This window comes from Phascolarctos cinereus, unplaced genomic scaffold (genome assembly GCF_003287225.1).
Source record: "Phascolarctos cinereus isolate Bilbo 61053 unplaced genomic scaffold, phaCin_HiC Scaffold_726;HRSCAF=1367, whole genome shotgun sequence".
NCBI lineage: Eukaryota > Metazoa > Chordata > Mammalia > Diprotodontia > Phascolarctidae > Phascolarctos > Phascolarctos cinereus.
In genome coordinates this window covers 42,384,690-42,397,771 of record NW_027556098.1, presented here as the reverse complement: position 1 = coordinate 42,397,771, position 13,082 = coordinate 42,384,690, and the positions used below count along the sequence as shown (strand labels likewise).

The 13,082-nt window shown below is 34.7% G+C and overlaps 1 protein-coding gene across 1 annotated transcript in view; it reads left to right on the top strand.

The window, feature by feature from the left end:
* Positions 1–13,082, top strand: part of GRIK1 (glutamate ionotropic receptor kainate type subunit 1) — a 130,939-nt gene that overhangs the window by 96,569 nt on the left and 21,288 nt on the right. Inside the window, exon 13 of the mRNA XM_020973904.2 lies at positions 2,017–2,234. Coding sequence (XP_020829563.1) covers positions 2,017–2,234 — 218 coding nt within the window. The remainder of the gene's footprint in view (positions 1–2,016; positions 2,235–13,082) is intronic.

Sequence of the window (13,082 nt, the reverse complement as noted above, 5' to 3'; positions counted from 1 at the left end):
CACACTGCTCCATCCAAAGTTCTCAGCTCATGGTTAATGTCTAACATAATTAAGCAAATCACTGAGAAGGAAAGGACCTATAACTTCAGTGGTATAGGGAAATCTCAGGCAAAAAATTCCTTCTACTAATGAAGGTTACCACCTCCTCTGCAAATTATAGTCTTAGGAACTTGACTAGAGCACTGAGAAAGTAAGTAACGTTTCCCCACTCACACAGCCAGTATCAGTGGTGGGACTTAAACTCAGGTCTTCCTGGCTGAGATTGGCTCTCTCTTTACCAGGTCATGGTGCCTCTTTTTTTTTTTTTTAGGCAGTTGGGGTTAAGTGACTTGCCCAGGGTCACACAGCTAGTAAGCATCAAGTGTTTGGTCTGAGGCCACATTTGAACTCAGGCACTCCTGACTTCAGGGCCGGTGCTCTATCCACTGCGCCACCTAGCTGCCCCCATGGTGCCTCTTAAAGCAGATCAGTTAAAGACAAAAATTTGAAAATTCATGTGATGAGGAATAATGAAAGGTAAATAACCTGATTTTTAAACCTAATACCTTGTTTAAAAGTAGCATTGATTCAATTAAATTTAGTTAAATTTTTTTCCATTTCCAAAGACTCTCATCCATAATCATAAAAATACTACTTTAACATATAATCTTACTCATAACCAATTCCTTATGCTTCAGTAACAACTTACGCACCCATTGTTATGTTTCAAGCTAAATTGAAATTTTATCAACTCAATCACAGAATGTATAGTGATAAAAAGAAAAAAAACCCACCCCCACAACATAACAGCATTTCTAATAAATTATACGGACTAGTTGTATAGCTATTACATGAAATAAATATTTTTTCCTTTGTAGCCAAATAAAAATCTAACCACTAAGTTTTTCCAGAAAAACAAATCCTGGAAAAACCAAAAGATTAAAGAATGAAATGAAAAATTCTTATTCTAGGAAATGTCTCATAATCTTTTCTATATTTGGATTAAATTACATACCTGGATCTAGAATAAGAACAAAAAATAGGAATCACTATTATAAAATGTATTTGTCCCATCCAAAGTGAACTGAAACATAAAGCTGACATGAAGAAAATGTATTTGCTAATTTAAAGTCTGAGAGGTCTTTTAACTCTGTGCTCTCATCAGTTTACCAAGGGCCTTGAACATTCTTTGATCTTCATGGTGATTATGAGTGCTTATTTCTGGGTGAAGTTTAAGTATAAACCTCTTTGCCTGAAGTATTAAATCATTTTATTATTTACTTTTAAACTATAACCACATATATATTTAAAACGTCCAGTTATTTCAGTGGAAAATTCAGTCAAACCTATTTGTTCACATCCAGTAGGCAAAACATTTATTGATGATTTTTTTTTCATTTTTCAGTCACTTCTTGTGCCTGCTATTACTGGGCATAGTGAATGACAGCACAATGACTCTAAGAACAGATTCAGGATGACTTTAAATTAAACCTGATCAATCCCAACCTACCTATGAAGAGTAAAATTGTAATAAATTGTATGCTTCTGGCCTCTGACAATTGGTCCATTGAGATTGTAGTGGCTCAGTCTGAGCAATGATTTAAAGTCCATAAAATATAATAAAATAATAAAGTCTGTAAAATCTCCACAAAATCCCTCAGATATTTTCCATCTTGAAAAAATTAATATTCCATCTTTTAATATTGTACTTATATGCAAAAACCTAAAAGGAATTGTTTTATATAGAGACTTAAAAAACACTATCTACAATAAAATTCATTTTAATGAAATTATAAAGGAATAGGGTTTCAACTGAAAATACATCTTTAGAAAACAATTAGAAACCTTTGGATTTCAGACAGAGAATTTCAGTATAAATGATTGTTTAACACCATCAACACAGGTTCGTAGAAAAAAAATACAGGTGATTATTGAAAATTTTTCATAATGAAAGCATTATCTCCCAAGGATAGTATACAATGTAAGTTTATGCTTTTCTTTTGATGTCATTTAATATTCTTACTTTGATGATAACAGGATCAGAGCTAATGCCCAAAGCTCTTTCTACAAGAATAGTAGGAGGAATTTGGTGGTTTTTCACCTTAATCATCATTTCATCCTATACTGCAAATCTGGCTGCCTTCTTAACAGTAGAGAGAATGGAGTCCCCCATAGATTCAGCGGATGATTTGGCAAAGCAAACAAAGATAGAATATGGGGCAGTGCGAGATGGATCAACAATGACCTTCTTTAAGGTAAGACTGTGATAAAGTACATTCTATGTGCGCTCCTCCAAAGAATGGGTAGGAGGATATATACACGAGAAAAACACATGAACACATTAATGCGTGCATACACACACACATTAGATACTAGGGGACAAAATATTCTGCATGTTTTTAACAACGCAGTCCTGTCATTCTAAATTTTTTTTTCATTCCCTTGGATCACAGAATGATATTTAATCTTTTTTTTTTAAATCAGTCTTTAGCTGTGGCCCATAGGTTGGAATTCATTTGCCCTTAAATCATAGTAATTCTGATTTTCTAAGATTTTCTGATATTATCCCAATGATGTTACACATAGTACACTATTTTGTGAATTAAATTGATTTATATGGAATTTAAATTAGAATAGCCAAGAATTTTGGACTTGGAGTTAGGAAGACAGGTTCAAATCTTGCCTCAAATATATACAAGTTGCACTTCCAGCAGCCCAGATGGCAGAGTAAGCAGGAAATCAACTGAACTCACATTCACCTCCAAACAACTATAAAATAGTTCCTCAAAACAAATTCTAGAATAGTAGAATGAACAAAGGGACAGGGTGAAACAATTTTCTAGCCTAAGACAACTTGGAAAATTGGCAGGAAAGGTCTGTCTTACTTGGGTGAAAGGGTAACACAGTCCAGGGCAGGCAGTGTCCCAGGAAGCCAGCAGCAGGCCCTGCCTCAGCATGCCAGCAGGAGGTCCTGAGCCCCAGGGCAGATCAGTGACCAAGGGCCTGTGGCTCTGTTACAAGCAGCTAGCCCAATCTCCACCACACCCCTCTCTGTGGCCCAGAATAAGCAAGCAGGGACCCCAAAACAACAAAAGAACCAGACTAAAGAAAGTTGTTATGATGACAGGGAAGAGCAAGACACAAATTCAGAAGAGGACGACAATGTCAAAATATCTACGTGAAAATCCTCAAAGGAAAATATGAATTGGTCTAAAGCCCAAAAAGAACTCCTGGAAGAGATCAAAAAGGAGTTTAAACATCAAATAAGAGAGGTAAAAAAAAAAATTGAGAAATGAGAGTGATGCAAGAAAATAATGAAAAAAGCATCAACAGCTTGATAAAGGAAATACACAAAAAAAGAAAAAGATGTACAAAAATTTATTGAAGAAAACAACTGCCTAAAAAGTAAGATTGGCAAAATGGAAAAGAAGGTAAAAAAGCTAAGTAAAGAAAAGATCTCTGAGCAGCTAGGTGGTGCAGTGGATAAAGCACCAGTCTGGGAGTCAGGAGGACCTGAGTTCAAATCTGGCCTCAGACACATAACATTCACTAGCTGTGTAACTCTGGGCAAGTCACTTAACCCCAAATGCCTCACAGGAAAAAAGAAAAGAAAAGATCTCCTTAAAAATTAGAATTGGACAAGTGGAAGCTAATGACTCCATGAGACATCAAGAATTAATCAAAAGAATCAGAAGAATGAAAAATAGCAGAAAATGTGAAATATCTCATTGGAAAAATAACTGATCTACAAAATAGATCCAGGAGAGATAGTTTAAAAATATTAAACTACCTGAAAGCCATGATCAAAGAAAGGACTTGGACATCATACTTCAAGAAATTAGCAAAGAAAACTGCCGATATCCTAGAATAAGACATTGCAAGAATCCACCAATCAACTCTGGAAAGAGATCCCAAAATGAAAACTCCAAGGAACATTATAAACAAATTACAGAATTCCCAGGTCAAGCAAAAAAATATTGCAAGCAGCTAGAAAGAAACAATTCAAATATCAAGGAGCCATAGTTAGGATTACTCAGGATTTAGGAGCTTCAACATTAAAGGATCAGAAGGCATGGAATATGATATTCCAGAAGGCAAAGGAACTACAATTACAACCAAGAATCACCTACCCAGCAAAACTGAACGTAATCCTCTAGGGGGGGAAATGGTTATTCAATGAAATAGAAGGCTTTTAACTTTCCTGGTGAAAAGACCAGAGCTGAACAAAAAAAAAATGATTTTCAATTTCAAAAGAAACATAAAAAGAGAAAAAAAGAAAGAGGAAACATAAGGGATTGAATAAGGCTAAACTGTTTATATCCCTACATGGGAAAGTGATAGTTGTAATTCTTAAGAACTGTATCACATTACCACAGTTAGAAGACACATACACCGACAGATGATGTGGGTATAAGGTGCATTTGAGGTGATAATATATAAAAAAAATTAAGGGGTGAGAAAGAGGATCACACAGGAAGTAGAAGAAAAGGAGAAGTAGAATGGGGCAAATTATCTCACATAAAGAGGCATAAAAGACTATTACAGTAGAGGGAAAGATGACAGGGTGAACAGTGAGCATTGTTTGAACCTTATTCTCATTGAAATTGGCTCAAAGAGGGACTAACATACACAATCAGTTGAATATAGAAATCTATCTTACCCTACAGGGAAGTAAGAAAGGAGGAGGTAAAGAAAGGGGGAGGGGGGAAGGCAGATTGGGGGAGGTACTGATCAGAAGCAAAACACTGGTGAGGAGGGAGAGGGTGAAAGGAGAGAGAGAGAAGGATAAAAAGGAAGAAAAATATGATGGAAGGTAATACACAGTTAGTAATCATAACTGTGAATATGAATGGAATTAACTCTCCCAAAAATGAAAGCGGATAGCAAAGTGGATTAGAAACCAGAATCTTAAAACAACCATTTTATGAGAAACATACTTGAAACAGAGACCCACTCAGAATAAAGTTAAGGGGCTGGAGAAGAATCTATTATGCTTCAGATAAGTAAAAAAAAAGTAGGGGTAGCAATCATGATTTCAAACAAAGCAAAAGCAAAAATAGATCTAATTAAAAGAGGTAAGGAAGAAAACTACATCTTGCTAAGAGGTACCATAGAAAATGAAATAATATCAATAGTAAACATATATGCACCAGGTGGTATAGCACCCAAATTCTTAAAGGAGAAATTATGTGAGTAGAGGAGGAAACAGGCAATAAAACTATATAACTTGGGGACCTCAACTTACCCTTCTCAAAACCAGATATATCTAATAATAAATAAATAATAAAGATATGTTTTTTATTAGATAAAATAAGATAAATAAGATAAAATAAGTTTTTTAATAGATAAATAAGAGGTAATTAGAATTATAGAAAAGTTAGATATAACAGACATCTGGAAAAAATTGAATGGGGATAGAAAAGAATCTACATTTTTTCTCAGTGGCATATGGCACCTACACAAAAATTGACCATATATTAGGGCATAAAAACCTCAAAATCAACTGCAGAAAAACAAAAATATTAAATGCATTTTTTCAGATCATAATGCAATAAAAAATTACATTGAATAAAGGGCAGTGGAAAGATAGATTAAAAATTAATTGGAAACTAAATAATGTAATCCTAAAGAATAAGTGAGTCAAAGAACAAGTCATAGAAATGATCAATCATTTCATTAAAAATAATGACAACAATAAGACAACATACCAACAATGAAATAATAGCCAAAACAGTACATGGGGAAATTTATTTGTCTAATATTTTACATCAATAAAACAGAGAAAGAGTAAATCAATGAATTAGGCAACTAAATGCAACTAAAATAACTAGAAAAAAGAACAAAATAAAAATCCCTAACTAAGCACCAAATTGAAAATCCTAAAACCAAAGGTGAGATTAATAAAATTGAAAGTAAGAAAAATATTGAGCTAATGGATAAAACTAGGAGCTGATTTTAAGGAAAAAAACGCCAATAAAATAGACAAACCATGATTTAAAAATAAAGAAGAAAATCAAATTACCAAGGGTGAATTCACCACCAATGAAGAGAAAATTAAAGCAATTATTAGGAACTATTTTGCCCAATTATAAGCCAATAAATTTGAAAATCTAAGAGAAATCCATGAATATTTATAAAAATATAAATTCCCCAGATTAGCAGAAGAGGAAATATAATACTTAAATAACCCATTTTAGACAAAGAAGTTGAACAAGTCGTCAATAAACTGCCTAAGGAAAAAAATCCTTAGGGTCAGATGAGTTTACAAGTGAATTCTACCAAACATTTAAAAAAAAATTAATTCCAATACTATATAAAACTATTTGGAAAAATATGTGAAGAAGAGTCCTACCAAATTCCTTTTACAACACAAATATGGTTCTGATATCTAAATCTGTAAGAGCTAAAACAGAGAAAGAAAATTATGGACCAATTTCCCTAATGAATATTACTGCAAAAATTTTGAACAAAATACCAGCAAGGTGATTACAGCAATACGTCAAAAGGGTTATAAACACTACAACCAGATGGGATTTATACCAGGAATGCGGGGCTGGTTCAATATTAGGAAAACTACCAGCATAATTGACTATATTAATAACAAAACCAGTTCAAATCATATCATTATCTCAAAAGATACAGAAAAAGCTTTTGACAAAATACAGCATGCATTCCTATTAAAAACACAAGACAGCATAGAAATAAATTGAGGTTTCCTTAAAATGATAAGTAGCTTCTATCTAAAACCACCAACAAGCACTATCTATAATGTGGATAAGCTAGAAACTTTCCAAATAAGATCAGAGTAAAGCAATCGCCACTATTATTCGGAATTATACTATAAATGTTAGCTATAGCAATAAGAGAAGAAAAAGAAATTGAAGGAATTCGAATAGGCAATAAGGAAACAAAACTATCACTCTTTGCAGATGACATGATGAGATACTTAGAGAATCCTAGAGAATCAACTAAAAAACTAGTTTAAATAATTAACAACTTCAACAAAGTAGTAGGATATTTAAAAAAAAATCAAGGCACATAAACCATCAGCATTTCTATGTATTACCAACAAAGTCTAGCAGGAAGAGATAGAAAGAGAAATTCTATTTAAAATAACTGTAGACAGTATCAAATACTTGGGAGTCTAACCCACCAAGACAAACTCAGGAACTATATGAACACAATTATGAAACACTTTTCACACAAAGTCAGATTTAAACAATTGGGAAAATATCGATTGCTCATGGGTAGACTGAGTCAATATAATAAGAATGATAATTCTACCTAAATTAATTTACATTTTCAGTGCCATACCAAACTGCCAAAAAATTATTTTATAGAGCTAGAAAAAAATCAACAAAATTCATCTGGAAGAACAAAAGATCAAGAATATTAAGGGAATTTATGAAAAAAGTGAAAAAGAATATGACCTAGCCATGCCAGATCTTACACTGTATTACAAAGTGGTAGTCATCCAAATAATTTGATACGGGCTAAGAAATGGAGTGATGGCTCAATGGAATAGATTAGGTATACAAGCCATAGTAGTAAATAACCATAGTAACCTAGTGTTTGACAAACCAACCCAAAGATTCTGGGATAAGAACTCACTATTTGGCCAAAGCTGCTGGGAAAACTGGAAAACAATATGGCAGAAACTAGGCATAGATCAACGTCTTACACTATATACCAAGATAAGGTCAAAAGGGGAACTTAATTTAAACATAAAGGTGATACCATAATCAAATTAGGAAAGCAAAGAATAGTTTGTCTGTCAAACTTATGGAAAAGGGAAGAATTTAGGACCAAACCAAACAAGAGATACAGAGCATTACAAAATGTAAAATGGATAATTTCGATTATATTAAATTGAAAAGTTTTTGCACAAACAAAACCACTGCAACCAAGATTAGAAAGAAAGCAGAAAGATGGGAAATAATCTTTACAGCAAGTGTCCTTGATAATTCATTTCTCAAATATTATAGAGAACTTGGTCAAATTTATAAGAACACAAATTATTCCCCCATTGAAAAATAGTGAAAATATATAAACAGGCTGTTTTCAGATGACAAAATCAAAGCTCTCTACAGTCATACGAAAAAATGCTCTAAATCACTATTGATTAGTGAAATGCAAGTGAAAACAACTCTGATATATCACCTCACATCCATTAGGTTGCCTGTCATGTTGACAGAAAAGGAAAATGAGAAATGTTGGAGAGGATGTGGGAAAATTGGGACACTAATGCACTGTTGGTGGAGTTGTGAACTGATCCAACCATTCTGGAGCACAATTTGCTGAAAGGTCTATCAAACAGTGCATACCCTCTGATCCAGGAAAACCACTACTAGCTCTATATCCCAAAGAGATCATAAAAAAGGGAAAGGAACCTATTTGTACAAAAATATTTATAGTAGCTCTTTTGGTGGCAAAGAATTGGAAATTGAGGAGATGCCCATAAATTGGGAAATGGCTGGATAAGTTGTTGTATATGAATGTAATAAAATACTATCATGCTCTAAGAAATGATAGGCAAGTAGATTTCAGAAAAACTTGGAAAGACTTCCATGAACTGCTACAAAGTGAAGTGAGCAGAACCAGGAGAACATTGTACACAATATCAGCAACAGTGTGTAATGATCAACTATAAATTACTCAGCTCTTCTCAGCAATAAATATAATGATCCAATTCAGTTACAAAGTACTCATGATGAAAAAGGCTATCCACATCTAGAGAAAGAAATGATGAAGTCAGAATGCAGACCAAAGCATACTATTTTCACTTGCTTTATTCCTCTTCATGTTTTTTTTTCTTTTGGCCTATTTCTTCTTTCTCAACATGTCTTACGGAAATATGTTTTACATGATAGCACATACACAACCTATATAAAATTGCTTACCATCTTAGGGAAGGGGAGGTTAGGGAAGGAGAGAGAAAATTTAGAACTAAATTTTTTTAAATGAATGTTAAAAATTGTCTTTACATGTAATTGGAAAAAAATAAAATATTATTTAAAAATTTTTACAAGTTATATGACCCTGAGCAAATCACTTAACCTCTATTGATTTCAATTTCCTCTTTTATAAAAAGGAGAGGTTTATGTTGATGACCTCTAATATACCTTATAGCACTAAATGTATTATTCTATGATTTCATGATTCTCTCTATTTGTATGAGAGACTAATTTCAAAGTATGCCCAGTGGATCTCAGACTTCATCAAAATATAAGATGATCTGAGGTACAATAGGATCTGTTAAATTTCATCAAAATTTCCTACATAAAATTCATACTATAATGATAATTACTATTCAGAATGATGACCTGGAAGTTATTCAAGTTCCTGAAATATCTTTCTTTTTTTTTCTTTTCTTTTTTCGCTTAGGCAATCAGGGTTAAGACTTGCCCAGGGTCACACAGCTAGTTAAGTGTCAAGTGTCTGAGGTCACATTTGAACTCAGGTCTTCCTGACTCTAAGGCAGGAGCTCTATTCACTGCGCCACCTAGCTACCCCCTGAAATATCTTTCCAAGGATATTTTTTATGTTGAGTATAATTTGTGGGATCAATTTCATTATTAATCTCTTTCATATGGTAAGGCCTAGTTAGTTACACTACTCATAGAATCAAAGAAATTTATAGGTGAAGAAACGTAGACCCTGAGAGGTTAATAATCATGATAATAACAATTAAACTCCACCTAATAGGGGATGAGAATAAGAAAAATAATAACCTACTCAAAATAAAATCCATAGTCCATGCTGGGGGCAGAGGAGAGCAGGAGGAGAATCAGAAGAAGGGAAGTGAGGAGGTAAGCAACGGCAAAGAAGGGCAAATCTAGATAGCATGCAAAGAGTATTTGCAGTAGCTGAGGAGAATTGGCAGGAAAAGAGAAATAGGCAAATTGGTTTTTAACTACACCGTTGTTAACATAAACATCTCTATCAGTGAGATGTGACTGCTTCTACAAATCAAAGAAATAGATAGGATCCCCTAGGGTTGCAGACTTAAAACTACTTAAAACTGTCTTAAACAATTACCTTGCTTTGGAGAACAATGGAGTGAATGGTACTCCATGTTATGGTACATCAAGAAGGCGAGATACACTGGACCAAATGAGAAATACCAATGGCCTACTTGATAAAAAATGTTTCCATACAAAATTGTGCAGGCACTAAAGCAAACAAATCCTAATTGTACATTAAATGGATTGACAAGTATAGTTTTATTAGGCATTGTCATAACAAAACTGGAAATAGATCTTATCACTTATAGTCAAGAGTCTTATGTTGCCTTTTGTCAATGTTATACCATCACCTTCAACTAATGCAAAAAACATATCAATATAGGGCAATCATAAGAAATAATTCATCTCTAACCCTAGATTAGATAAAATAAGAGATGAAACTGAGGAGCAACTAACATCAAAAGAGAAAAGTTGAAGCACTTCAGGTTGCTGAAAAATCTTCACCAATACCTCAAGGAAGAAAATGGGCTTCTGCTTCTCTCCTCCCATACCTGCCCAGCTTGGAATAGTCCACAAAGGAGAGGCTTCATGGCTCACCCTTACACTCCTCAAATCCTTCCCTAATCTAGCCAATAGGAGCCTAAGAATCTCCTCCTCCCTGACTTCAACCCACTCCATAGAAGAAGGAAGCAGCCCAACACACTCTACTTCATTCTCTGCATTTCTCCCAAAAACTGCCCTTCCTCCACCATCCCAGAAGAGCAGTCAGTTGACCAAGCCTCAGTGTTCATGGCCTTTGTTCCACATTAACCAGTTGGCAATAATATTTATTTCACATGTCTGGAAAAGATGTTAATAAGAAATGTTGTGGAGGACACAGCAGCAAATATCTGAAAAAGATCCCAGATGAAACAACAATGAAAAAAAAATGAAGCAAAATAGAGGTAAGCAGAGGTGGTGGACTTCAGAATAACAGAATTATAGAATAAGAAATATTTTTGTGCATGGTCAATTTGGGGATTTGTTTTGCTTGATCATGCACATTTCTTACAGGAATTCTTTCCACCCATCCAACTCCCAATGGCGAGGTAGAAGGTAGAAAACATTTCTGTTGATTAAAAAATAAGATCTAATTTTAACAATTTAAGGAAAAGAATTGAGGTAGATTCTTGCATAGACTCTAGAACTTCAAAAAGGGTGGTCAGAGACCAGAGGAGTTTGGGAAAGGATATATATCAAGGAAACCAGTACAAGACCTGGTAAATGGACCTAAAGCCTGCAAGCTCTGTGACAATACAAAAGGAAAACATAAGCAATCAGATAAATACCCCAAACACAATGAAGAAACATTATGGGTTAAAAGAAACTCAAGAGGTAAATATAGACAGAGAGAATGACTTCACAATAATACAATCAGAACCTCTCCCGTAGAAAATTGGCTTTGTCATAGGGATTACAACAATGGCAGTCTCAAAGGCAAGAGATAAAATATAAAACTAGAATTGAAATAAGAATTTGGGAGGAAAAGATGAAAAACCATACCTAAAAGATTCTCTGAAAAATAGAATAGAGGGTGGAGTTAAGATGGGGGAGTGACAGCCAGATTTTTTTGCCTACTTCTCCCAACACGTTCTAATCTACAACAATGTAGAAAGTGTGCCAAATCAAATTCTGATCAGGAAAGCAAAGAGAGTCACAGTGAGTAATTTCTAGCTCAGGGCAGCTTAGAAAGACAGAAATAGAGAGGTCTGAAGACATTGGGGTGGGGCCTAGCCAAAGGTGCAGCATAGCAGCAGTAGCGTAGCCACAAGTGGAAATGGCAGCTGGCTGTACCTACAGCAGCAGTGGCAGGGAGTAGCCCAGCATCCAAAGATAGTAAAGGCACTGAACACATGGGCAGAAAGAGATACCAAAGACCCCTATACTAGTACTTGGTACAGGAAGGGCTGCCTTCAGGCAGCTCTGTCACCCATTACCCAGTTCTGCATCAGATTTCCAGGGCAGAGAGGACAGTCCTGGATGTGGTTCCAGTAACAAGGGAAAAGAGGCCCTATCTTCATAAGAAGGAAAGAACAAGTACATGCCTGTGTGACTCTGAGCCCAAGAGTAGAGCAGGAATTAATTTCTAACCTTTAGTCCTGCACATCAGCCTACAATGGAATAAACTGGAGTAAAAGACCAAGACCAAGGAGGAGCCAGTAGTTCAGACGCTCAGAGCCTACAGAAACTTCCAGCATGCCAATAGTGATGGAGTGCCTCAATAGTCTATAACAACTCAACCACACATAATCCTAAAGAGTGAACTGACCTCTCCTCGGATCATACCACTTTGGAAACATCAAAAATTTGCAAGCAGCCAAAATGAGGTGTGAAAGCAGGAAAAGGACAAAGAAGATAGAGGTTCAGGCCTGAAATAGAACAGAACCAAATGAATAGAACCAAATACCATACAGAATCCAAAGTCAATAAGTAGGTTGGAAAAATTAGCAAAGAAAAACAAAACCAAAAAAAGAATCTAATCATAAAAAGCTACTATGGTGCCACAGAAGCTCAAGACACAAACAGAAAAAGGCAAAGGTGGGGCAGCTAGGTGGTGCAGTGAATAGAGCTCTGTCCTTGCAGTCAGGAGGACCTGAGTTCAAATCCAGCCTCAGACACATAACATTCACCAGCTGTATGACCCTGGGCAAGTCACTTAACCCTGATGGCCTCACAGAAAAGAAAAAAGAAAAAGACAATGGTTTGAAAATGTCAATAACTAAACCTCAAAAAAATGTAAATTATACAGAAGTTGAACAAAAATTTCTAGAAAATTTAAAGAAAAAAAATTTTAAAGAGCAAAAAATGGTTTGAAAACAAATAAGAGTGGTAGATGATAAATTGGGAAAAGAAATTAAGAGCTATGCAAAAAATTATGAAAAGAGAATTAACAGCTTGGTAAAAGCAATATAAAAATGCTGAAGAAAATAATGTTTTAAAATCAAAATTGATCAAATGGTAAGTGAGGTACACAACCTCACTGAAGAAAAAAACTGCATGAAAATTGTAATTGGCCAAGTGGAAGGTCATGACTCCATGAGACATAAACAATAAGACAAAGTCAAAAGACAGAAAATAATAGAAGAAAATGTGAAATAT